The 26,201-nt window shown below is 39.3% G+C and overlaps 1 protein-coding gene across 2 annotated transcripts in view; it reads left to right on the top strand.

Moving 5' to 3' along the window:
• ascc3 (activating signal cointegrator 1 complex subunit 3) overlaps window positions 1–19,922 on the top strand; it is a 163,810-nt gene extending 143,888 nt beyond the window's left edge. For both annotated transcript variants that reach the window (XM_026293742.1, XM_026293743.1), the window contains 6 exons: window positions 4,870–5,094; window positions 11,901–12,052; window positions 12,493–12,640; window positions 14,412–14,618; window positions 15,334–15,509; window positions 19,145–19,922. In XM_026293742.1, coding sequence (XP_026149527.1) covers window positions 4,870–5,094; window positions 11,901–12,052; window positions 12,493–12,640; window positions 14,412–14,618; window positions 15,334–15,509; window positions 19,145–19,292 — 1,056 coding nt within the window. In that variant the 3' untranslated portion in view covers window positions 19,293–19,922. The remainder of the gene's footprint in view (window positions 1–4,869; window positions 5,095–11,900; window positions 12,053–12,492; window positions 12,641–14,411; window positions 14,619–15,333; window positions 15,510–19,144) is intronic.
• The last annotated feature ends 6,279 nt before the right edge of the window (window positions 19,923–26,201 follow it).

The raw sequence follows: 26,201 nt of genomic DNA, 5'->3' as shown, positions 1-26,201 counted from the left end.
GAGCCTTTTTCATTTAAGATTTCAAGGACGTTTAACTTTAAATTTATAATAGCAGTGTTGCTAAAACTATAACAATATCAGAATTGCTTTGGCAGTATAATGTGATATACTAAATAAAATTAACCCTAGAGTCACTAAATCTTTAGTGACTAAAACAAAGTGAGTCTGCTACTGTGTAAGACTCCTACTCAGTGTTGTAGTCATTTTCATGTCATGATTTTTTCAGCTGTCAAAAAACTGATAATAATAATGAGTTAATAATAAATTTACATTCAGACTTTATAGTCCACCAGCTAAAGTAAAACTTGATGTTATGCCAGGCAAGAAATCCAACTCTGTCATTCAGTCAATGCTCTGCAGCAAGACCAAACATAATTTGATTCTGTTGGAAGACTTGAGCCAAACAGAATCTAATAAATACATCCAGTTAATGTCTCAAACACTGCTTTCTACTTATATTTTAATGCAAAGTGTGTCATTGTAGGGCTATCATAGTTGTAGCTTAGCTCCATACGTTGTTTGTCTCTGCAACTGCCTTTGCAGAATGTTCTCTTTTTCCTTTTCTTTTCCTTGTGCTCATGATATGTAAAATCAATCATGCATGCACAAAGCTGATGATGATTTGAGAGTCAAACATTCCCACTGTTTTAATTAATATTAAATGTTTGCAAATAAATAGATAGATAGATAGATAGATAGATTCAACTTTATTGTCATTTAGCAGAGTACAGGTACAGAGCAAATGAAATGCAGTAGATATCCAACCAGAAGTGCAAAGAAGCATTAAGTACTAAGTGCAGGTAGAGTATGGTTGTGTAGACAGTAGAGATGAATAATGTACAGTGTATAGATAAATAAATACAGGTTTACCATATAACTAATATAACTAATATATATGTACAATATATTGCCCGGGTATATGGGCAGGCTATGGAATATTAAAAAAAATAAATAAATGTTAGAACTGCAAATAAAATATAATACTGCACAGTAATTTTTAGTACAATACTCTAAATTTTGATTTTGATTCATATAAACAAGAACTTAGTGTTAATTAATTGTTTTGAGACAGGACACATTGTGGCAATGTCTGCCTATTTTTCACAATATCTTGCAGCTTGAGCTCTTTGTGTAAAATTTGGCTGTTTAAGACATAATATAGCAGAACATTTGGGACTTTTTAATCCATGTAGCTTCAGTGATTGGTGAAATACCTTTGTATATTTTCTCTTTTTGTCTTTTGCACACTGTTGTCTTGCAGATGTATGTTTAGATTTTGCAAATAGATCTATGCTAGGTAACCTATATTGACAAAGAGATGGTTTTAGAAATTCTTGTTTAAAATATATAAAAAATGAATCTATCTTTTATGAAAGACCCTAAACAGTGAATATTCAGACCCTTTGCTGTAGCGTTCCAACAGGTGCATCCCATTTGATTTAGAACTTGACTGGAGTCAAGCTTTCCATCAATATGCCCTTTATAGTAGAGGGGCTAGATAGAGTAAAATAGACTTTTCAACAGGAACACTGCAGGAGGTAAAAGAATGTCTGGACAAAAAATTGAACTCCAGAACATGGGCAGAAGCCCAAGCAGTGTTTAGTGAGCACTGCTGATTTTCACCTGGTTAATACCATCCCTACAGTGAAACATGGTGGTGGCAGCACCATGATACAGGACAGCTTCTTGTGGCAGGGACAGTGAGGTAACACTGTCATTATTCCGAGGAGTAATGAATGCAACACAATGCCCCAGCCAAAGTCCAGGCTTAAAGTCCAGGCTTAAAACCCACAGAACTCTCTGTGGGGAGATAAACTGCCCATATCCAGTTGTGCAGGTGAGACATACCCAAAAACAATTTAAGCTATAGTTGCTGTCAAAGGAGCTTCTAGAAAGTTCTCATTTAAGGGTCTGAATACTTTTGTATTCTTGCACACACACACACACACGCACACACACACCCACACCCACACACACACTTACAGCTGTCAAATTAGCATCTTTGTCTGGACTTAATTAACTCCCCTTATTTTTTTAGTTTGACCTGATAAGACTGACCTTCTTGTGCATACTGGCAGCAAGATCATCCAAAACCTGGCTTCTGACTGGTCAACTGAAGACACTGTGTTTCAGTCCTTTAATGAAATATACCTTTTTACCATTACTTCCAATAGGCTTTTATTTACAAATCTTTTTGAAATGAATTGTGCATGACTGAGAAAAAGTGGAAAGAATTCCTGAAAATGTGTGCCTCAATGCAGATCTACATCCAGAATGAGACACATGCATGTTATTACTAAACAGGCTGTCTTTTTAGTGTGTTTATGGCAAGTAAGAAACATGTCACCTAATACAATAGTCAAATGATGTATTTTTATTTTTTAAGGCCCAGAGGAGCTGTATGGTAGATTCATTGTTGTTTGAGGTCTTCACCTACAATCTGTCAAAAATATATATAAAAAAAACTAAAAATAGGTATTTCCAGTAGCTGGCAAGAAAAGATTGCTTTGGGCCTTATTTCACTTGCAAAATGATTTGTCCAGGCAATTTTTCTTTTTTCTTTTTAATTTTTTTTTTTTAAGTCATGGGAGTTTTTGTTTATTGTATGTTCTTAGATCTCCTTCAACTTTTATTTATTTTAAAAGTGATGTGTTCAGTAGTTAAACCTGACTTCAATAATGATGTTAACATATGGAGGGGAGGCTTTTTTGAGACAGTCAACCTGGGTCCTCTTTGCACACGTAGTTGGAAGCAGACCAAGACATGCCATATCGGGCTGCCCCCTCCCCAGCAAGCTGCGATTCAATAGGCCAGTCACCCCAGCGCTCCGTCCACTCCCCTCTTTGTTAGCTACAAAGCACTGGCATGCTCCTTCAGTTCCCCCTAATTGCTGCAGTGTGGCCACTAATGAGCAACAGCCACACCTCGCTGCATCACCTCCTCTCACTCCCCTCTTCCACACGTATTTTTCTCCATGAATTATGCCACAACTCAACCTGGGTTTGTCTCCATTTTCTTTCCTGCTTCTTAAGATGGCAGTGTTCTGACAGTAAAGTGAGAACTTCATCAGGCTTGAACTTTGTCAAACCTGTTTGGGAGGCTTGTCATTCCTGTCAGTGATCCTAATATCCTGTATTGAGTGTATTTCTTTGGCATAAGGGTTTCTTACCCCCATTCTTGATACTGTCTGTGTTTTTCCTGACCGAACGAGTGGCTGAAAAAAAACTGGCTGGTTTTGAGGGCTGGAAGCAGGTTTTCTTTCCCTTGTAATGAGGTATTATTATACAGTATTAGTATTATTATGGGTGCATTCACTTTCTGCTTACCTCCACAAAAAGATAATCTGGGTAATCTGTCAGCTTCTTTACAGACTGTTTGATTATCTGAGCTCTTGTCTTTCTGACCCCATGAAACTCTAGCGTAGTCATGTTGCCATGTTGCATTGTTTTCCCAGATCTCAGCAATTACTTTCACCAATTTGGAGGTGTGTGTAATTTCTAACAAACCCTGTAATCAAACTGTCTAAACCCTTAGTTTGGAAAATTCTACAATAAAAGCACAAAATCTCCAAAAAGATACTCAAAAGAATAGTAACTGTGAAATACTACAGTCATCAGTCCAAAATCTTTAATGTTTTTTTTCTTGCCTGATGATGAATCCTCCAGATATGAATATGAAACATACAATTTTCTGGAATGGCTCAAACCAGAGAGTCATTTTAATGTTAATTTTCAACGCTGCTATTGAATACTTGATTAAATAATTGACTTTAAGTACTAACTGAAGCTGAAAGTAGAAAAGTGAAAAATGTAAATAAGGAGGCCTTTCTAAAGTGCAACAGAAACAACTGTGTGTTATTTCAGACAAATTTCACACAACATGGACACAGCCTAAAATTAGCTAATTTAAACAGCCAGTCAGTTCAGGAGCTAGGCTGTCCTTTTCTGAGAAATCTTTAGTTTTGTAAGTATATGTTTTTGTAGCAGTTGTGCTGTGGACCTGAACCTTCACAATAGGTCTCAGCTGTGTATACCTCCCTCCCTGATTGTTTGCCTAGCTCCACTCTTTGTGATTTCTCTCTGTAATTACTTCTTCAAAGCTCCAATCTCTCCCATTACTTCCTCCCTCCTTCATCTCTGTAAATGGTACTATCAGAAGCTGTGAGGCAGTGGAGTTGTTGGTTATGTCTGCTTAAAGATCTATAGTCTTTCTCTCCAGCACATCCATATGCAGACACCACTATGTGAGAGATAAATCATTCAGAGATGAGTCCTACTCCTATCTCTTACCCAAGCCCCCACCCCACCCATGTCTTTTTTTAGGCCCCAGCTTTTGAAACACTGGCTTTGGTCAGTGATGGATGGGGCCTTCGCAATCCGAGGGGTGGTGGAGTGGGGGGTGGGTGACAGATGCCTCCAGCACAGCCTGTTGATGGGACTACAATAGCTAAAGTTGAACCGGAGTGAATTAGAGCAGAGGAGCCATGCATGTCCACGCATCACTCTGTATAACAATTACAAACATGTCTGAACACACAGCCTCAGCACATTAATAGCATCATCATCATTATATTATCTGACCGAGTGCATGTGTTCACTGGGTAAATCAGTGGTTAGCATCGTCAGAAAGTTTAATAAAGGAATTTACAAAAAGAATTTCAAGAATTCAAAATCTAATCCCAACCCTTGGTAGATTTTTATGAGCAGGCTTTTTAAGTCATTAGGTCTGTTGGAAAGATTCCCCCTTCTAGACTTCCCCTGGGGATCTTTCCTAGAAGGGAGGCTGTTACAGTACAGGTGTGTGCATTAACAAGGTCTGACCACAGCATGCTTTAGACGTCCTTTTTCACTTTTGATCTGTGCCTCTTAGGATGCAGAGGAATACGCAGAGCTGCCAGTCAGGCACAATGAGGACCAGCTGAACAGCCAGCTCGCTCAGCAGCTCCCTCTGCAGGTCAACCCTCATTCCTATGACAGTGCCCACACCAAGACCCACCTGCTGCTGCAGGCCCATTTCAGCCACGCCCAGCTACCATGCAGTGACTATACCACTGATACCAAGACAGTGCTGGACAACGCCATTCGAATCTGTCAGGTAGGATTCACTGCACAGCAGAAACACAGTGTCCACACATTGCTCATGTAATAACTGATTACTAGATCAATGACTTATTAGGAACATCTGTAGATTAAAAAATACCTTTCAGGTGACTGATATGCCACAAATTAATTTTTTCCATTGGTCCTGCTTGCAAGCTGGCCCAAAACATGTTGTCTGCCTTCATCTGAGCTGCAGCCTTATGCTAAACTGATCAACATGTGAGAGACAGTGTAAGTGCTTACTGAAGATTAAAACCAGAGTATGCAAACACACAAAATATTAATTGCAAGTGACTTTTGTGTTCTAATATCAGGCTGACATACAAATACTATTCAGGTGGTAGGCCTCTGAATTGAAAGCAGCTGATCAGACTCTCAAAGGTTAAAACATCACGATTAACAGATTATATTTAGCTTTAACTAACTGATGCTTTTTCACAAATTAGACTAGAGGCCAAGAAACATCAGATAAATAAGTGAAACTTTATAGTTTTGAATCTGTATGTCATGTACTTAAAGCAATATAGTAGGCTATATTGGCCTGTTATTATAGCATCTGATACATATATAATATCTTGATTAAACTATTTAGGTCATTTTAAAGAGCATATGATAGGTTGGAGTACCCATTTCATCAGCACATAGGAAAAATTGATGTATTTATGATTGTGGTGAAAATAGTTGTTTAATATTCACTGTATTTGCGATAGGAGACATTTTTCTGAAAAATTTCATTTCTGCCTCAAAAATGTATGACGTAAGCTGGAGTAAATAGTCCACTTTCTAACAGAGCTAAATGTTGGGTCTCACAATTTATACAGCTACCCAAAATGATGTAATATCTAATATGCTAGTAGGACATAGTGCTAAGTTATTCCGATGACTGTACTGACTCGTTAGAAAGTTAGTTAATGTGAAGTTTTTTTCTTTTTCACCTGCAGAAAACACATCCAAACTGGGTATTTTCAAGGCAAATTCATGTTGAATTTTGAAAAACTGAAAACCTCTCATATGCTCTTTAAATTCAGTTATAGATATAAAAGAGTTTTACCTAAGTAGGATCATACACAAGAATATCTTCTCACATCTGGATTAAAGCAGGAATCCTGTAACAACAGACTAACATGAAACCCACAGTGCAGCACATTGGTCACACAGTTTCACTGGTTTCATAAAGGCCCCTGATGTTCATTGATTTGTTTGTCATTGTAAAATACTGTATCCCTGTATATTCAAACTTAAAGAATATTGATCAAATAGTAAAATGAGTGTAAATGCACAGATCTTAACGTAGTTTCAGTTAAAATAATAGCTAAGCCATTTAATGATGGGAAAATGAGGTGAAATGGTCAGAGGGATACATATCTAATAGATATGAATTATGTACTGCACATGAAAAGAGGCTGACCTGTGGGTAAGAAGGGGAATGTTAAAGTTTAGTAGGTGATTTGTAGTTGAACTTGCAGATCCATCTCATAAATAACACTATACTTACTAAGGGTTCTCACTGGTTGGCAGCCGCAGTGGCTGTATTACTCAGTGTTTATATGAAGAGTTGCAGGAAACAAAGTTCAGAACAACAAAAATGATTATCAAAGATTGTCCAGGCAGGTGATTTGTATCTACGTTGTGATGTGTTAGAGGGTGTGTATTTAGTTCCTTTGTATGTACTGTTTGAAGTTAGGACCATGTCTGAACGTCTGTAAGCCATTGTCCACAGCTCAGGATGGGTGTTTGTGTGTATGCACATGTACATGTGCTTGTGATTTTCCATGCTGTGTATCTGGCAGTGATATTGTATGGCTCATGGATGTAGTTACTACTTTGGTGTCCTGCTGCTACCGTTTACTGAAATGGTTCTGGTCTTTATTTTCTTTATGGTTGTTTTTTATTGAATGAATGGGTGCTTGTATTGATACTTCCAGTATACATAACGTATACTGTAACACAACAGAAGAACGTTGCTGCCCTGAGGCAAATCTTGCGATAGTCTATCCCTTTTCAAATGCATTCTTACAACAAGCCAATGAGCAGTGTTCTTCAAGAAAATGCCATATATACCCAGTTGACTAAAACTATTGCAGTATTACTTTTGTCAGAATCAAACAGTCCTGTAATAAATCCTCCTTCATGAAGGGGATAACGTTTAGTTTCTTCAAGATGTCATTTTATGGCGTTATACAGTGGCTTGCTTACTTGGCTTGTTTATTTAGTTTGGCCTCAATGATATCAATGCCATACCCTAATAAGGCTTGTTCAGAGCAACTTTTCAAATCATGCCTTAAAATATTTGTGTAAAGGAGGCAGAATGTTTTTCATTTCTAATGTTTGTAGTATAGCAACATATTACCAGGATGGATTGAAATTGACTCTAAGGAAGGATGCCTCACTGGGAGCGCTCTGACAATTCTTTGTATTTTTACTTATTGCAGTTTATAGATATATGGCAGACAAACATTACTGTTAACAAGATTGGTAGGGAAACTAATCTGAATTACCTGGCATACGCTAGTGAAAAGTGGGGTGACAGGGTTTCCACAGGTCCTTAAATTTAATTTGATGTAACCTGCAGAAACCCCAGGACAAGAGCACTGTACTGTCAGAGTGTTGAAGTAATTAAAATCCTTTCCTTTTGTATTTAATCAGCTTCAGCTGTCAAACATCCTACCTCTGACTGGTTTACCTTGAGTATGAGTTAACATGCTCTGAGTCTCATCAGTTAAACCTGTTACTGTTGGGTCCACTTCAGCTGTATACTGCTCTCCGTTTGACCAAGCAGCTACTGTGAAATGTAAATTACTCTCTTAATTTGTGCTCTATTAGCATTTTGATTACATTTCCTAGGCCTCAACTGTGCACCCAGAGTTGTTTTTAGTCACAGTTACTCTGAGGAAATTACTTTTAAATTAATGAACTTTATTCAGAAGTCTCAGACATCACTGACAGGAAAATCACAGGACAGGCAGGAAATGGAGCTGAGGGCTGGTTACAACATGTTATGTGCTGTATGTGTATGCGTTTTTTCTGCTTTGTTGTGTCCTTCTTCCTTTTCTTGCCACTGCCAGCTGCCACTAACAACATTTTTTTAAATATTTAATGACTCTTTTACCAATTAGTTTACTAATTTAAATGAATAATTTTCATCCAACAAATATAACCCCAATTCCAAAAAAGTTGGGATGCTAGATTGAAAATCTACAAAAACAGAATGAAATGATTTGTACATCTCATAAACCCATATTTCATTCACAATAAAACATAGCAAATGTTTAAACTGAGAAAATGTACCATTGTAAGAAAAAATAATAATTAATAAATAAATGATTATTTTGAAATTAATAGCAGCATCACCTCTCAAAAAAGTTTGGGCAGGTCCATGTTTACCACGATGTAGGATCTCCTCTTCTTTTAACAACAGTCTGTGAATGTCTATGGCTTCTTCGTTGCACAACAAAGCTTTAACTTGAATTTTTGGATGGCAAGGTGAACTATGTTCAGAGATTTTTCAAAGTATTCTTGATCCCATGCAGTGACGTCAATCACGGAATCATGCCTGTTTTTAATGCTGTGCTGTCTGAGGGCCCGAAGATCACAGGCATCCTGTATTGTGTTTCAGCCTTGTCTCTTGCACACAGAGATTTTCCCAGATTCTCTGAATCTTTTGGTGATATTATGTCCTGTTGATGATGATGTATTTAAAGTCTTTGCAATTTTATGTTGTCAGCAGTTTGTTCAGCAGTTTGTAGAAGCAGCTTGTCACAGATTGGTCATCCTCTGCCCATCTTTACTTCTGAGAGACTCTAAGATGCTCTTTTTATATCCAACTATATGCAACTGACCTGTTGCCAATTAACCTAATTAGTTGCAGGATGTTCTTCCAGCTCTTCCTTGTTACTACCACAACTTTTTTAAGACCTGTTGCTGCCATTAATTTCAAAGTTACCTACAATTGACAACAAAACGTAAATGGCTTTATAATGTAGCACCAAACTAAAGGTAAACAAAGGTTTAAATACAAAAAAAGCTTTAAAAAAACATACATTTAAATAAGTCAAAAATATAAACAGTAAACAACTAAACACCAAAAACCAAATTAGATAATAGCTTAAATTTAAAACTTTCTAAAGATATAATGATATGCATTTTTGTATTCCATACCTAAGTAGCCAATCTTAACAGATCTTCTTTGAGTACATGAAGCTTAGGAAGATTAGAAGGATATGTGTTAGTCCACACAGTGTTACCGTATTACCATAAACCAAACCAAACAGAAATCATAGAAAAATAAAAAGTGAATAAACAAGATGCATAAATCAAACAACACAGTTTGCTGATGATCCCCAATGATTTAGCATTTTTATTAAAATGAAAATCAATGTTTTCTTATTATATAACTTTTGAAGACCAAAGGAAAACACTGATTAAATAAACCTGCGGAGCAAATACATACTGTTTTTATAAGCTAAATCAGGATTACTCTCATGAAGTACATTTTTCCTTATGGTTGGCTTAAATTTATTCATGTTTTTCTTGACGTATACTTAACGATAATTTTGATTCATTGTGTTGATTCTGTGTGTTACACTGAATGTAGGCAAACGATCTAAAATATCACTATACAGTATACCACTTCTGTTGTAAAATATGATCAATGAGAGTTGCTGATGTATTAGAGATGCTTTTTGGCATATAAACAATTTGAGTACATTAAACTTAGAAAATCTGTGGTACACGCATGATTCTCTCTAACACATTTTTATTAAAAGCACCAATAAGGTAACATATTTTACCCTCTTTTACTATAAGCTCAAGAACATTTGATAGACTTTGATTAAACTATATCAGTATTAGATAGATGATAAATACTTTCAATGATCACGCTTTTCCCACCGAATGAGGGGCATTATCTAATTTCAGTAAACACTGACTCAAACCGAACATTAAAAAAAAAATGACTTCATCATCTCAGTTGACAAATTGATAACTACAGTGGATAAAGATACACCGCCACCAGTTCTCATTCCAATTATCCTATGGATAACATTGTAATCAGGCAATTCATTTATTTCACCATCTTTCAGTTAATGGTACTATAGAATATTTATGTTGTAAACATGAGTAATGAGCCAGACTCATACTTTTTAGGTAAGCTCCTTATTTTAAGATGAAAACTAGAAAATGCAATAGAGATATCATAATATTTACAGAAATCTGGTCTATGTAAAAGAGTTAGAACATTCAAATCAGGATCATAAGCTTCATTATATCTACATGTACAACTTTGATTTATTTCCAGTGGACAGAAAACAGGCATCTTAAAACACAGTATTTCTTTATCTATTGTAGTGATAAATTTATCATCCAAACTATAAAAAGGAATCTTGAATGCACAGTTTCGGTAGATCCTTTGGGATCATAAGTCATAAGTGAACCACCTTTGCACACTGATATCTCAAATGACTTTTACTCATGTCCAATACATAGCAGATGTTATGACATATTGTCTTTGGTATACTGATTGGATTCATTCAGACACAATGTCAAATACTACAATAATTATTCAAATGAATGTGAACATGAAGTAACGGGATTGGTGTATGATGAGTTGGTCATGGAAATGCAATCTGACCCTTCTTGCATGCTTTCTTGAGTTTGGGTCAAAGTTCCATTCTTTTCTGTCTCACATTATCTGTAAAATTCTTATTGTTCAAGATGTTGGTGCCTTCAAGTTTTTTCCCTCTTACCCTTAAATCTGAGAAGCTTCACTACAATCCAACAGGGCCAAATTTTCCCTTGGATGTACATATTCCATTTCAATCAACTTGGGATCAAGTATTAATTTGTCCACCAGCAGTTGTTTGACTTTTACCTTTGTGGCTTGCTATGATTCACCCCTTTCTTCAGAGACTCCATCAAGAAGGACGTTGTTTCTTTCTGAGTCTCAAGACACTCAGATTTCACAGAAGGTTTATCCAAAAATGATTGTACAGATGCAAATTTGCTTGAGATGGGCTTTAGACTAATTGAATGGTCAGAAAGTATTTTGTTCATCTAAATCCTTTTGTGAAAACTGTGGACTGTTCTTTATATCCAGCACATCTTTCATGATATTGTTGATCCTCATACTCATAGAATCCATGAATCGTTGAGTAAAAGATTTTAAATTTCTTTCTTGTTTTTTTTATTAAGTATTTAAAGAAGCATTTCGGTTGATCATGGAGCTCATGAATCACTGAGTCCTCCTCTTGATTTACTTTTTCTGGCCCCATGATGTAGGAAAAGTTAAATCAGGAAGCCTGTTCAATTACGGATGCAGATGTCAGTTAGTACTAGACAGTTGGCTGCGGCCCAGCAGATTGTAATTCATGGCCAAAACCAATCTTCTTCATAATATGTGATGCATTTTAATAACCAGCAGATGGAGTTAATAAACTACATTTATCTTCATGGACCCATTCAAAACTGACAAGACCTAACTGTCACTGTATGACACTGACTTTTGTAGTTAGCTTTAAATTACTTTTAAAATAACAGAAAATTGTTTAAAACAATCTACAAATAAAAGGCTTTGAATTACATCACTGTAACTGTAAAAACAGCTCATTTCATTTAATTGTATAGCAATTTAGTTACAGTTATGATTTACAGAGATCAGATTTGTCTTTTCAGTGACATTATGTGAGAAGCATGGTTCTTAATGAATGTATGAATGAACACTGGAGATTGAAATCTCTTATCTGTTAGAAGTCTTGGTTAGAAATGGCATAGGATTTATGATCAGCTTCTGTTTCTTCTGCTCAGGCAATGCTGGATGTGGCTTCCAGCGAAGGCTGGCTTGTTACAGCCATCAGTATCTGCAACCTGGTGCAGATGATAGTTCAGGGCCGCTGGCTGCACGACTCCTCATTACTGACACTGCCACATGTGGAACAACAAGACCTCTATCTGTTCAGGTACAGAGCATTGCTTCACCACTGATACAGCTACAGTATAATGCACATATGGTGATTTGAAGTGTTCTACCTGTGGTAGATGGCTAATGTGCTGTATTGTTGTCCCAGCCGTACTAAAAATCAGTGGACATTACCTCTCATCACATTTCATTGGTGTCTGAACAGCTTCTTCATATTACCTCAACTACCTCAAGTGTTACGGGTTTACAGTCTGGCTGCTGTAAGGACAAACAGGACTCTGTATTGTGCACACCATTTCATTTGACATTTTCAAACTGTTCCCACCCTTAGATATGAAACTCAGCAAACGTTATCATGCAGTCGAATCTATGGGTAATTTTGTACAATAAAAGTTTAGGAGAGGGATGAGAAAGGAAGAACAAACTTGCTGCCTCATGACCAAGAATCTGTCCCTTCCCTGTCCTCAAATTACTCTGCAGGAAATGGGAAAATAAAGGGAGGAGCCATGTAAGAGACTTCAAAGGGCCAATCGATGGACTTCCTGAGCTGATTGATGCCTGCAATGGAAAGGAACATGTTTTTGCTGCTATTGTAGGCCAAGAGTTTCAATCAAGTCAGATTGCTCAGGTAAGTATTATAACTCCTAGAACATATTGAGAATGTGTGTGTCCATTACCATAGCAAAGCATGTCCTTAAGAGAATGCTGATTTACTTAAAGAATAACATAAGCAAAGAAAGAGTATGCACTTGAGTATTCAGTACAGTTTGAAAAATTATCTTAATAACAGGCCTTTTCCCACATTTAGTGTATTCAATTCACAGCCACTGTCTCAGACACACAAACAATTATCATTAACGTGCTTTGAGCAGTCTTGCCACAGTGGTCCCAGATACCTCCAGGATCCCCAATTACAGCTCCATTGATAGGGTTTACAGGTCCAATTTAAGAGCTAATTGCAGTAGTAATGAGAGTGTCCGGGCACAATGGACAGCCCTGTGGCTTCACCCAATCATTGTCCCCGCTTTCCTGCTTCCCCACCTTTACGACCCCTCTGTCCCCCCTCCCCTACAGTGTGGTGGGCTCTCTAATTAAATAATTAGATGTGCAGCAGCGTTTCTGTCTGACTTGCTCAGGGAGAGTAATCCTCACATAAATCACTTTTGCTGGTTGAATCAGAGAGGCTTTTCTCCTCCTTGTCATCAATACACACTTGCACACACCCTTTTTCTCTATGCTTTTATCGTTTTTATCTTTTATCTTTTTTATGTCTTACATCCTCGTCATTGTGGAGTTTTTAAGTTGAAACAACTGAATTAAGGTTTTATCGCACAGCAGAGTAGCTTATGGATCTGTCAATCTAACATAGACCATCTATCAAAACTCTCATTTCCATCAATCCATTATCTATACCCACTTATTCCTTAACCAGGGTCACAGGGATCTGCTGGAGCCTATACCAGCTCTCTTTGAGTGAAAGGCAGGGGTACACCCTGGACAGGTCACCAGTCCATCATAGGGCCACATATAGACACACAGAGACAAACAACCACACACACTCACACTCACTCCTATGGGCAATTTAGAGTCACCAATCCACCTTACATGCATGTTTTTGGACTGTGGGAGGAAACTGGAGTATCTGGAGTAAATCCATGCAAGCATGGGGAGAACATGCAAACTCCACACAGAAAGGCTGGGTTGCGAACCTGGGACCTTCTTGCTGTGACTCTCATTTCCTTTTTCCTTTTTTTCGATTTTTCAGAATTCTGTACTTTCATACTAGGTAGCACTTTCATGTCATACGAAAAAACTTAAGGGAACAGGGTTACATCTAATTTTTACTGCAGATTTGACTCAGTTGTACTTTGGTTCCCAGTTCCTTGGTAACCTGTAATTGAAAACTAATTTTCCTCAACAGTGTGATTGTTTGTTCTCTGTGATTGAACACATAAGGATAGGTCAGTTGACATATCAGTCACCAGAATATGATTTTCCGACTTGATGTATCACTGATGATACATTATTATCAAAGTTGCTAAATCTGTCCACTGTTACCTGTAAATAAATGTAACTTCAGGTTTACACTTCCTGGTTAATTTGTAGTTTGGTTTTCACTCTGGACACGAACATTTTACATCTTGTACATCACAGTCACATTGTGTATTAGATGTCTGTACTGCAAAATCCATCAGTTGTAATCAAGTATTAGATGTTAAACAAGAGAATACAGTTTCACCAGATCTACCTGCCCATTCATCTTCTGAGCTTGATATCCTTAGTACAGACCTACTGAATTGTTTTCCTGACGAGCAGCTCCTATTCACAGTAAATCCAACATGACCTGAATGGTTGTCTGCCATTCCTTTTTTGTCACCATCTTCTTCCTCTGCTGTCAGGCATGGTCCTTCCTGAGTCACCTGCCAGTGCTGCAGGTAGAGATGAGTGTAAAGGGCTGGTGGGAGGAGAGTCATGAGCAAGTGGAGCGTGCCCTGCCTGCAGCAGGAGCAGTCCTGAGGGAGGAGAGCAGCTGGCTAGATGTTCATGCTGACCAGGAGTACGTTCTGCAGGTGTCCCTGAGACGCATCAATCTTGGCCAACAGAGGGTATGTCTGATTCAGAATATTCAAGTGACTAAAATGTATAATTGGTGACATGAAAGATGTGTGTGAAATATACACATCTGTATGCCTTCTCTTACATATTTTAGAATTTGAATGGCTAAATCCTTACAGTTAGCCTGAAGCCTCACTAATTACTCCAAGAAACATGAAATCACTGATTAACCTATAGTTGATTATCTCTCACCTGCAGATTTCTCCAGCACTGCAGAGCAGTTTAGCATCTTTTAGCTGATTGTTTTGGTTTTATCAACATGGTTTCAAGTATATTACAGTAGAAATAGCTCTGTAAACCCACTGTTCACCACCTCAGCAGCAAACAGCAAGACAGGCACAGAATGATCAGCTGGTGAATACAGTAGAGTCAGATATATTTCTCAGGTATGGGGGTGATGAAAACCAATGCACCCATGTTGAGGCTGCAATTTTCTATCTTTGATTACACTGGGACTCATTGTTTAGGTTGATAGGCATATTGGCTGCTGATACAGTTCTATCTCAGAAAAGCAAGGATACTTACCACTCCAATGAATTATTATTGTCGCTTCCGGGACAATGTTCCGGGACTACTTTGTGAAAATGTCTCCCACCTTCTAACTAGTCTTAGATCCTTAAATGTGGGAAAGTAAGTGCCAGGAGTCACATGAACTTGTAAACCTATGTAGCATAATGAGACTGCACAATGTGTCTGGTATTTCAGAGGAAGCAGGACACCAAGGCCCAGGCTCCCAGGTTCCCCAAGGTGAAGGATGAAGGCTGGTTCCTGGTCATGGGTGAGGTTGATCGCAAGGAGCTGCTTGCTGTCAAACGGGTTGGATATGTGCGCAACCACACAGCTGTGTCTGTGGCCTTCTACACACCGGAGAAGACTGGAAAGTAAGCAGCAGTACAGAAAGGAAAGACTTGAGCCATACATTAACACAGGCTTTCCCCACACATTCCATATACAGTAACTGGGTGGAAACTCCTCAGCTGAACAGCTGCAGCTCTGACAAGCTGAACTGCATCATTAGCCTGACAGACACTTTGAATTTTTAGCAGTGCAGCTTTATAGTCAGCTACTTTGACATTTATTCAATTATTCAGGACAGCCTGCAGGCTGTGACACGAGCCTTACTGGTCATAGAATTTGTGAAATAGTATGGACTTTTGAGCAGTGTTTTAACATAAAAGAACGTCGATTTCATCACTTCTCAAGGTAAAAAGCAGGCACAACTGGACACTGGAGTTTTTAGGAAATGTTAGTCAGGAGGTAAATAGTGAATTTGGTGGGGGACTTTTTTCCATGGCAACTTAATTCAATTCAATTCAATTCAATTTTATTTGTATAGCGCCAAATCACAATACAAATCATCTCAAGGCACTTTACAAAAACTAAAACTAAAAACCCAACAATTCCCTTATGAGCAAGCACTTGGCGACAGTGGAGAGGAAAAAACTCCCTTTAACGGAAGAAAAAAACCTCCAGCAGAACCGGGCTCAGTTTGGGCGGCCATCTGCCTCGACCGGTTGGGGTGAGTGGATAGAGCAGAGAGAAAAGAACAGCAACAATAAACAACAAATAGACACTGCAAGTTGGTGGGGCCAGTAACTGCACATCAGCGATAAACAGCTCCAGGACCAGGGACACCTGCAGAAGGTACAGAGAGAGAGAGAGAGAGAGAGAGGGAGGGAGAGAGCACAAACTAGGGGAGAGAGAGAGCACAAGGTTAGTAACATTCAATGGTGGAATATACATGAGGTCGGAGAGAAGGGGGAGGGGGGGGGGCGGGTAGGGTAGGGGAGCTCAGTGCACCAATGGTCCTTGGGCAGTCTAGGCCTATAGCAGCATAACTAACTAAGGGATGGTTCAGGGTTGCCTGAAGCCAGCCCTAACTATATGCTTTGTCAAAGAGGAAGGTTTTAAGTCTAGCCTTAAAAGTACAGAGAGTGTCTGCCTCCTGAACCCAGGCTGAGAGCTGGTTCCACAGGAGAGGAGCTTGATAGCTAAAGGCTCTGCCTCCCATTCTGCTTTTGAGAACTCTGGGAACCACAAGTAGGCCTGCACTCTGAGAGCGAAGTGGTCTATTGGGATAATATGGTACTATGAGGTCTTTAAGGTATGAAGGAGCTTGATTATGAAGGGATTTGTATGTGAGAAGAAGGATTTTAAATTCTATTCTATATTTTACAGGGAGCCAATGAAGAGAAGCCAATATAGGAGAAATATGATCTCTCCTGCTAGTTCCTGTCAGGACTCTGGCTGCGGCATTCTGGATTAATTGGAGGCTTTTTATTAAGATATTAGGACATCCAGATAGTAATGAGTTACAGTAATCTAGCCTTGAGGAAACAAACGCATGGACTAGTTTTTCTGCATCATTTTGAGACAGGATGTTCCTAATTTTGGAAATGTTGCGCAGGTGAAAGAATGCAGTTCTAGAAATTTGTTTTATGTGTGAGTTAAAGGACATGTCCTGGTCAAAAATAACTCCAAGGTTTTTTACAGTAGTGCTGGAGGCCAGGGCTATGCCATCTAGAGTAGCTATAATTTTAGAAAAGTTATTTCTGAGATTTTTAGGCCCAAATATAATGACTTCTGTTTTCTCCGAGTTTAAAAGTAAAAAGTTACTGGTCATCCAAGCCTTTATGTCAGTTAGACAGGCTTGAAGTCTGGTTAACTGGTTTGTGTTAACAGGTTTAATAGATTGATATAACTGAGTGTCATCCGCATAGCAGTGGTAATTAATAGAGTGCTTCCTAATGATATATCCTAAAGGAAGCATGTACAGGGTGAACAGAATCGGTCCTAGCACAGAACCTTGTGGAACTCCATAACTAACTTTTGTTCGTGTGGAAGGTTCATCATGGACATGAACAAACTGGAATCTGTCCGATAAATAGGATTGGAACCACTTTAACGCTGTTCCTCTGATACCAATCACATGCTCCAGTCTCTGTAATAAGATGTTGTGGTCAATGGTGTCGAATGCTGCACTAAGGTCTAGGAGGACAAGTATCGAAACAAGTCCATTATCTGAGGCTAAGAGAAGATCGTTGGTAACTTTCAACAGTGCTGTTTCTGTACTATGATGTGCTCTAAATCCTGATTGGAAATCTTCAAATAGTTCATTCCTGTGTAAGTGGTCTGATAGCTGCTTAGCAACAGCTTTTTCTAGGATTTTAGAAATAAATGGCAGGTTGGATATTGGTCTATAATTAGCCAAGACACCTGGATCAAGACTAGGCTTTTTGAGTAAAGGTTTGATTACTGCAGTCTTAAAGGCCTGTGGTACGTAGCCTGATACTAGAGATAAATTTACCAAGTCCAATAAAGATGAGTTCATTAATGGCAGGGTGCCTTTAAGCAGTCTAGTCGGGATGGGGTCCAAGAGACACGTTGATGATTTCGATGAAGCAACTACTGATGTAAATTCAGAGAGATCTATAGGAGAGAAGCAGTCTAAACATAACTGAGGTCCTACAGATGATTCAAGAGCTACTGTAGTAAAAGATTCATTTATTGCAGGTATAGGAAGCATCTGCTGAATTTTATCTCTAATAGTTGTGATTTTATTTGTAAAGAAACTCATAAATTCATCACTGCTGAGAGCTAAGGGAACACTGGGCTCAACGGAGCTGTGACTTTTTGTCAGCCTGGCTACAGTGCTGAAAAGAAACCTGGGATTGTTCTTATTTTCCTCTATTAGTGATGAATAGTATGCAGTTCTGGCTTTACGGAGAGCTTTTTTATATGTTAGTAGACTGTTTTTCCAGGCTAGAAAAATTTCCTCTAAGTTTGTGGAACGCCACTTCCTTTCCAGCCTTCGTGATGCCTGCTTTAAGGTACGAACATGTAAATTATACCATGGGGCTAGTCTTCTCTGAATCACTAACTTCTTTTTCAGAGGGGCTACAGAATCAAGCGTTTCACGCAGTGAGGTTACAGCGCTGTCAACAACATGATCAATTTGGTAGGGAGTAGGATTAAGGCAGCTGCCCTCCATTATGTTTATACTTGGCATAGATGTAAATAAAGATGGAATCATTTTCTTAAATTTATTAACAGCGTTGTCAGATAAACATCTGCTGTAGTGGAATTTTCTTCCAGACGCTGCATGATCCATCATTTTAAATTCGAAAGTTATTAAAGAATGATCTGACAAAACAGGATTTGGGGGGAAAATTATTAGATGTTCAATTTCGATGCCATAGGTCAGAACAAGATCAAGGGTGTGATTAAAACAGTGGGTGGGTTTATTAACGTTTTGAATGAAACCAATTGAATCTAATATAGAATTAAATGCAATGCTGAGGCTGTTATTTTCAACATCTACATGAATGCTTAATGCACATTTGGTGCATTAGTGATTATTTGGGGCAGCAAGACATTATATGCAGGCTTAATGGAAGGGATGTCACCCAGTTCAATGTTGTGGCTCACGGATCTATAATGGTTTTTGGAGAACAGTAAAGCTCTATGGAAAAGAGAACTAAGACTTAACTAAAAAAAACGTGCTTTCTGGTTTCAGGTGTATCTACACACTGTACTTGATGAGTGACAGCTACCTGGGTCTTGACCAGCAGTACGACATCCACCTGAATGTAACACCTGCCAGCATCGCTGCCCAGGTCAACACAGAGGTGTCTGACTCAGTGACTGACATGACTCTCAGCTGAGGAGAAATGATATTACCATCATCAGCAGAACAGTTCCCAGCATGCCTGCAGTGGTTTGTTGTGTAAAAGCAGGATTTTTTTTTTTTTTTTTTTTGGTGTCACTGATTTGCGATGTTCATTATATTTCAGTGATTGGTTTAAAAGTGACAATTTAGATTTTGTTACTGTATCAGCTTTGTGTATCAACTAATATTGGCAGTGTCCTTACTTAAAAATATGTATATGAGTGCCTGCATTGCATTCTGGTATATTGAGGCTACTGTTAGTGCAGAAAAGGGTTTGGGCCTCATTAGGCTTTTTTCTTATTGATGGAGCGTGCTAGCTTCCAATCGTCCTAAGAGCCGTGTCCATCGAAGGAGGCAGGCCTCAAATGGGACAGCACTTATGCCAACAGAACATTTGCTTCCATTCTGTATGCCACTGTAGTTTGTTTGAGCAAATTGGGCTCCACAACATTTCCTCAAAAAAATCAATTCTAGCCAAGTGACAGAGGCTGCTGCTGGGTAAACAAGATACCTGTTTCTCAGATCAAGAAGATGGTTTGCTCGGCAGCCAACAAAACCTAAATATTTTTCTGACACAAAATAAACAATTTGGATGTGTAATCAATTAAAGTTCACTGTAGTCATACTTTGTTTTCACCTGGTGATTTTAAATGCTCAGACATTTTTAGCTGTGCTATTACCGTCGTCATTTTTAGAATAATCTAGACTGCAATATTGATGGGCATTTGTAATGACATAAATACATCCCCACAGACATGCATAAACCTCACTTACTTTTACTAAACACTGTAGCCTTATGGGAAAATAGCGAGGGTAGATATTGGATTAAACAACAGAGAAAACTGTTTTTCGATCACATCTCACCGTCTTATACTGGAAAGGTTATGTTTAGCTGCACAGAGCCTGTAGATCTTGGGACACAATATATGAAAAAGCCTTGGTGTGTGCAGTTGTGCAGGTCAAACTTCTTCCATTTGGGCATTATGGAGACTCAGGTGCAGGTCAACATTCTTCTTTTCACCAGAGGGGCTTCACTGAGGACCACCAAACTGCCACATCTGTTTTGCCTGATAAAGCTCCTCCTCCTCCCTAGAAATGTCCCTTGACTACTCAGAGGTATACTCAGCTCAAAACGTGTGATCACAAACTGTAGTCACTAAGGTTGTAAAGAGAAGGCATGAGGCAGCAAAATCAAACTGTGGGAAGGAACAGAATTCTTTATCCCGTCGTCTTAAATCTAAAACAGCTTTGAAAAAACTAAATCACTTTAAGGTCAATTTTAAAATGTTTATTAATAAATTAATCTGCTGCTGGAAAATCTTTTAAATGTGGTGAAATGCTTTTAATTAAAAGACAGCAGATGTGATTTTTTTTTTTCTTTTACACTGTCACTAAACTAACTTGTGTTTCTGGGTTCAGCGTTGGTCTGATGAGCCAACAATCAGTTTTGAAGACAAGACAGGACTAACCATAGATCAGGTGTGTGTCTGTTTTGGCTAGTTTCAGTCAGGGTCAGCTGGGTTGGATCTTGAAGGTACAACCAGCAAACCATCTTTATATGAATATGGGACATTGAGTGATCTGGGCCATGGCATATCAACAATCTCTGCCTTTCCTGGAAAGGTTTTACCAACAGATGACCACATACAGTACCCCTGCTAGCAAGGGTTTAGCAGTTGGTTTTTAAAAGCTTAGCACATGACTGATTCACCCTAATTCCAGCTAAAACAAATCCATGCTATATTTGTACAGGCCAGCAGAGTGGTGGAATGGTTTGGAAAACTTGCAACAACTATTTTTTGGCCACTAGGGTGCAGCAGAAACAAGTTGTAATAAGTTGGCATGGTGAAACGGTTGCTTATTTATACATCTAGCATGTCTGTGTCCACCTGATGAATATACAGTGCATCCAGAAAATATTCAGAACCGCTTCACTTTTTTCAGTTTTGTTATGTTGTATATTGCAATTGTTTAAATTCATTTTATTTTAAATCTACACTCAGTGCCACATAATGAAGAAGTGAAAATTTTAGGAATGTTTGTAAATTTATTAAAAAGAATCAACTGAAATATCACATTTACTTAAGTATTCAGACCCTTTGCAACAACACGTGAAAATTAGCTCATACACCTCCCATTTCTCTACTCCTTGATTGGAGTCCACCTGTGGTAAAATAAATAGATTGGACATGATTTGGAAGAGCACATACCTCCTTATAGAAGGCTTCACAGCTGGCAATGTATATCAGCAAAAACCAATTAATGAGATCAGAAGAACTGCCTGTAGAGCTCAAAGGAAGATTCTTGATTGGTACAGAGCTTGGGAAAGCTACAATAAAAGGTCTGCTGCACTGGAGGTTCCCAGGAGCACATTGGGCTCCATAATACACAACTGGAAGAAGTTTGGCACAACCAGGACTTTTCCAAGAGCTGGTCGCCCAGACAAAGCTGAACAATCGTGGGAGAAGGACCCTAATAAGAGAGGTGACCAAGAACATGGTGGTCACTCTGACTGAGCTCCAGAGATCCTGTGTGGAGATGGGACAAAGTTCCAGAAGGACAACTATCACTGCAGCCCTCCACTGATCTGGGCTTTATGGCACAGTGGCTAGATGGTAGCCTCTCCTCAGTGCAAAACACATGAAAGCTGCTTGGAGTTTGCAAAAAAGCACCTGAAGGACTCTCATCAGCTGCTCCCAACTCCCAACAGTGAAGCATGGTGGTGGCAGCATCATGTGGGTGTTTTTCAGCAGCAGTGAGACTAGTCAGGGTTGAGAGAAAGCTGAACGGTGAAAAGTACAGAAATATCCTTAATGAAAATATGTTCCCCATTGCTCAGGACCTCAGACTGGGCTGTAGGTTCACACCCTCCAACATGACAATGACCCTAAGCACACAGCCAAGGCAACACAGGAGTGGCTTAGGGACAACTCTGTAAATGTACTAGAGTGGCCTAGCCAGAGCCCTGGCTTGAACCCTGTGGAACATCTCTGGAGAGACCTGAAAATGGCTCTCTACCAACAGTCCCCAACCAACCTGACCGAGCTTTGCACAGAAGAATGGCAAAAAATCCTCCAATCCAGGTGTGCAAAGCTTGTTGCATCATACCCCAAAATATCGAGGCTTTTGCTGCCAAAGGTGCTTCAACTAAATACTGAGTAATGGGTCTGAATATTTTTTCAGGAATTTCAGTTTTTCCTTTTAAATAAATTAACATTCCTAAAATTCTGTTTTCACTTCGTCATCATGTGGTAACCACGCACAACAAAATCAATTTGAACAATAGTATCAGGCTGCAACATATGAAAATTGGAAAACAGTGCAAAAGGCTGCAAAATACTCCGTGTTCATTGGCTTGTCTCCAACTGCGACTGCCTGTGTCTTTGTCCTGAACAGATAGTGCACTGTGTGCTCCCTGGTGTCGCCAAAACAACCCTATGAAAGCAGTGTGAGTCAACCAGAACAGCAAAGAAAGAAATGAGTTGATCAGACCTCTATGATAAGCTTGAGATTTGAATGTCCAGGGCTACATGCCCGGGCTGACGGTTCACACCCTCCAAAATGCTACATGCCCATGCCCGAAGCTCACCAAAAAAGCTGCCAGTGGCCATGCAACATTGTGGGTAACGTAAGTGCCAGCTTTTGACAAGCAAAAAGAATGCATGGATTAAAAAAGATTCCAGCAATGTTGTACTTTTAGAGTACACTGCTGAATTAACTGATAAAATGTGGTTAGGAATAGCCAACCAAAACACTTGTGGGAAAGGTTGGGGGGAAAAAAGAGCAAACCTGTAATTTTAGGTCTGGCAAACTCTGGTCTCTGACCTGAATGTCAGCTATACGTCCATCTAAACTATCACCCTGACCTGTGCACACTTAAATCTACTTCAGTACATAAAGGCCACATTATAGGGCTTTTCAAAGCACTTACTTTAACCTGTCTCCATTAACAGGAACAATGGCTCTGTGGTAAATGTCCCAGAAAACTGTGGGCACACCAGGGCACTGAAAGTGAAGCAGCTCAATGGAATTCAGCCGTCTTTCATTTCATTCTAAAATACATAGCCATTCTCGGTGGCACACAGCAAAATCTTCAACGTAAACAAAATATTGGATAACTGGGCCAGTATGCTAATGCACTCAGTTACAATGCAAGACACATCAAGGAATGGCTTAGGAAGAGTGATCATTAAATGTTAATGACCCAGCCGCCACAGCCTCTGTGATACACTATATGTCCCATTTACACTGCACTGACAGGAGTTCTTTCTGACAAATTATATCAATGAATTTTAAAGCTATAAAATAAATGAATCTACTAAAAATTTTTAAAAAAAAAACATAACCTTAACATCTCCCGGTATTTATATTCACAGTTTGTGCTTGTACACATGTTGGATTTTTAACACAGTCCTTTTTCCTTTTGTTTTGTTTTTTTCCAATTAAATATTTGTTTTTTTTTTTAAATCCCAGTTTATTTCAGAATACTGTGAGTTCGACAGTATTCTGTAAACCATAATGTTGGGAGATCAAATTTGCATTGTTGAAGGGTTAGTAAATAATGCCATCTGTGGAAGAATTTAAACCTATGACCTGAATATTTCTAAACTCCAGGCTGTGTTCATAAGTTCATAATATTTCTATTTTTTAAACTTTGGATTAAATGCAGGAACAGTCTGTAAACATATTTAAAATCCTATAGTAACCTCCAAGGTCCAATCAGTAGCCCATAAATGTGTCATGTACTCTACTGAACCACCAAAAAAAAAAAAAAAAACCCAGCAAATTCATGCCAGTTTAGTATATTTTGACATATTAAAATATTTCCAGAAAACACCTACCACTTTAATAAAAATATATATCCTATAGCGCTACTGGAATATAATAATATTTTCTGTCACATTTGTTACTAAAAAAAATCCAAATTGTTCAAAAAAATCTATTATGTTTATGCTGTGGTTCTCTAGTTTCTGTTGCGACCTTTCTCACAATGCGTGTTTCTGTATTTGCCTTTATAATCTCAGCATCTTTTAAAAATATAATCATTTTGCGCCAAAAAGTCCGTCCTGACTGCCTGGAGACTTAATCATATGGAGTATTTTAGATCGTCATATTTTCCACTCAGGCGCAGTCTAATTACCAGGATATCAGGAGTTGAGGCGAAGGTTAAAACCAGACATCAACCAGTCCGTGCGTCTTCAGCATCCCGGATGATTTTCTCACCGCAGGCTGGATCCCATTACCGAGCGGCCGCGCTGGATCCGGCACAACCAGACAGGGAGAGAGTCGTGATGGTGTGCGCCCGCTCTGCCACCATCATCCAGCGCGCAGGCCTAGAATTGGAGGTTGATTTGTAACAGTGAGAGAGCTAGCCTATTGACGCCTTCCAAACACAGAGAGAATTATAGGACGCACATTGGGAATACCTCAGGGCAATGTATTATCTTTTAGAGAACAGACAGGGCTGCTATAAAAAGCACCTCCACAATCACTCAGGCCCAAATGACGTCTGGCTATTATGGCATTTGCACTACCTGTGGCCGCAACAGCGCTTTAGACTGATTCATCTCTAATCCAGGATCATCTCAAGTCCAGGATGGTATAGGCTATTGGTGATGTGTTGGTTTTAGAAAACATCACCAAGAAGATGAGCGCGCACAGTGCCTTGAAAGTCCTGAGAGCCTAATGCTTCAGCTCCACAGACCGACTGAAGAGTGAAAGGAGCAAATGATTTTTTTTTTTTTTTTTTTTGTAGGCCCATAGGATCTATATGTGCCTACAGAAATAGAGGCCTCTGTCTCCACAGGGGGACAGTTCAGGCACAATACCTGTTCCAAAGCCCATCCAAAACCCCATACAGCAAACATCCACACTTGGTAGATCACACGCTGAATTTAACATAAAAGAAAACTGGTGACACATTAATTAAAACGCACACTTTAGCCACCTATTGACGAATGCGTTTTCAACACATGATAGGGCAACATGAATGCCGAATGAAATTGAAGCTGGATGTTTTGCTGAGACAGTACATGGTTAAGAAGGAAATATTTTTTAAAGGCGTTGTGCGTGGTTACCTTTTCCTCCCAGAAGAGACCGCACGGGCTCTGCTGGACTTTGTCTCGCCAGTCTAGGCGCAGAGGCCAAACACTTCCACCAGCCAATCCCGTTACCCGTGGAGCGCGTCTGCGTTAAGCGCAGCCAATGGATGTGCTAACAGGGTACGCAGCGGTCCAATAGGAGCAGAGCTCCCTGAAGCGGGCGGGTCTTCGAGCCCACAGCGCCGAGAAGGCTCTGGATGTGCCCGCTAACCATAAAATCCCATAGGATGGAAGATCTGCGAGTGCTGGGCTTCTTAGACATTCTGTCTGGACGCGTTCAGCCCCAGCAGGGGTCACACTAAAGGGCTGTCGGATCTATCTGGGCCCAGGTAAGCAAACAATGCATATCTGTAGTCAAACTATAACAGCCATTATGTTTCTGTAGAAAGAGGCAAACAAGTATCTTGTTATGCGGTTATAAATATACACAAGTTTATAAAATATAGCTATAAATAAAAGCCTGTCTGATGCTTTTCGTTCTGCCATGTCTCCAGGCTTTACACGGTTCCGGTCACCACCAGGTATGATGGATCCAAGTGTGCGATGAGCGCTCCGATGGGCTGAGCGACATGCCGCTTTAATCCTCACAAACCCAGGAATTGGCCGCGTTCTGTTCGGAACACCTGGGGAATATGGGAAAGTGCAGCTGTGGGTTTTAGGCCGAGCAGTGGGACAACTCTGGTTCCGTGCGCGGAGACGTTGCGAGCTCCACAAAACAAACAAACAAAAAAAATGCTTTGAGACACCTGGACGGCGAGTGAGTGCAGCCGGGCCGGGTGGAAACGCACACACGGAGGAAAAGA

This window comes from Mastacembelus armatus, chromosome 16 (genome assembly GCF_900324485.2).
Source record: "Mastacembelus armatus chromosome 16, fMasArm1.2, whole genome shotgun sequence".
Taxonomy (NCBI): Eukaryota; Metazoa; Chordata; class Actinopteri; order Synbranchiformes; family Mastacembelidae; genus Mastacembelus; species Mastacembelus armatus.
The sequence above is the reverse complement of the archived record's forward strand: the minus strand, read 5'-3'. Positions and strand labels throughout refer to the sequence as shown.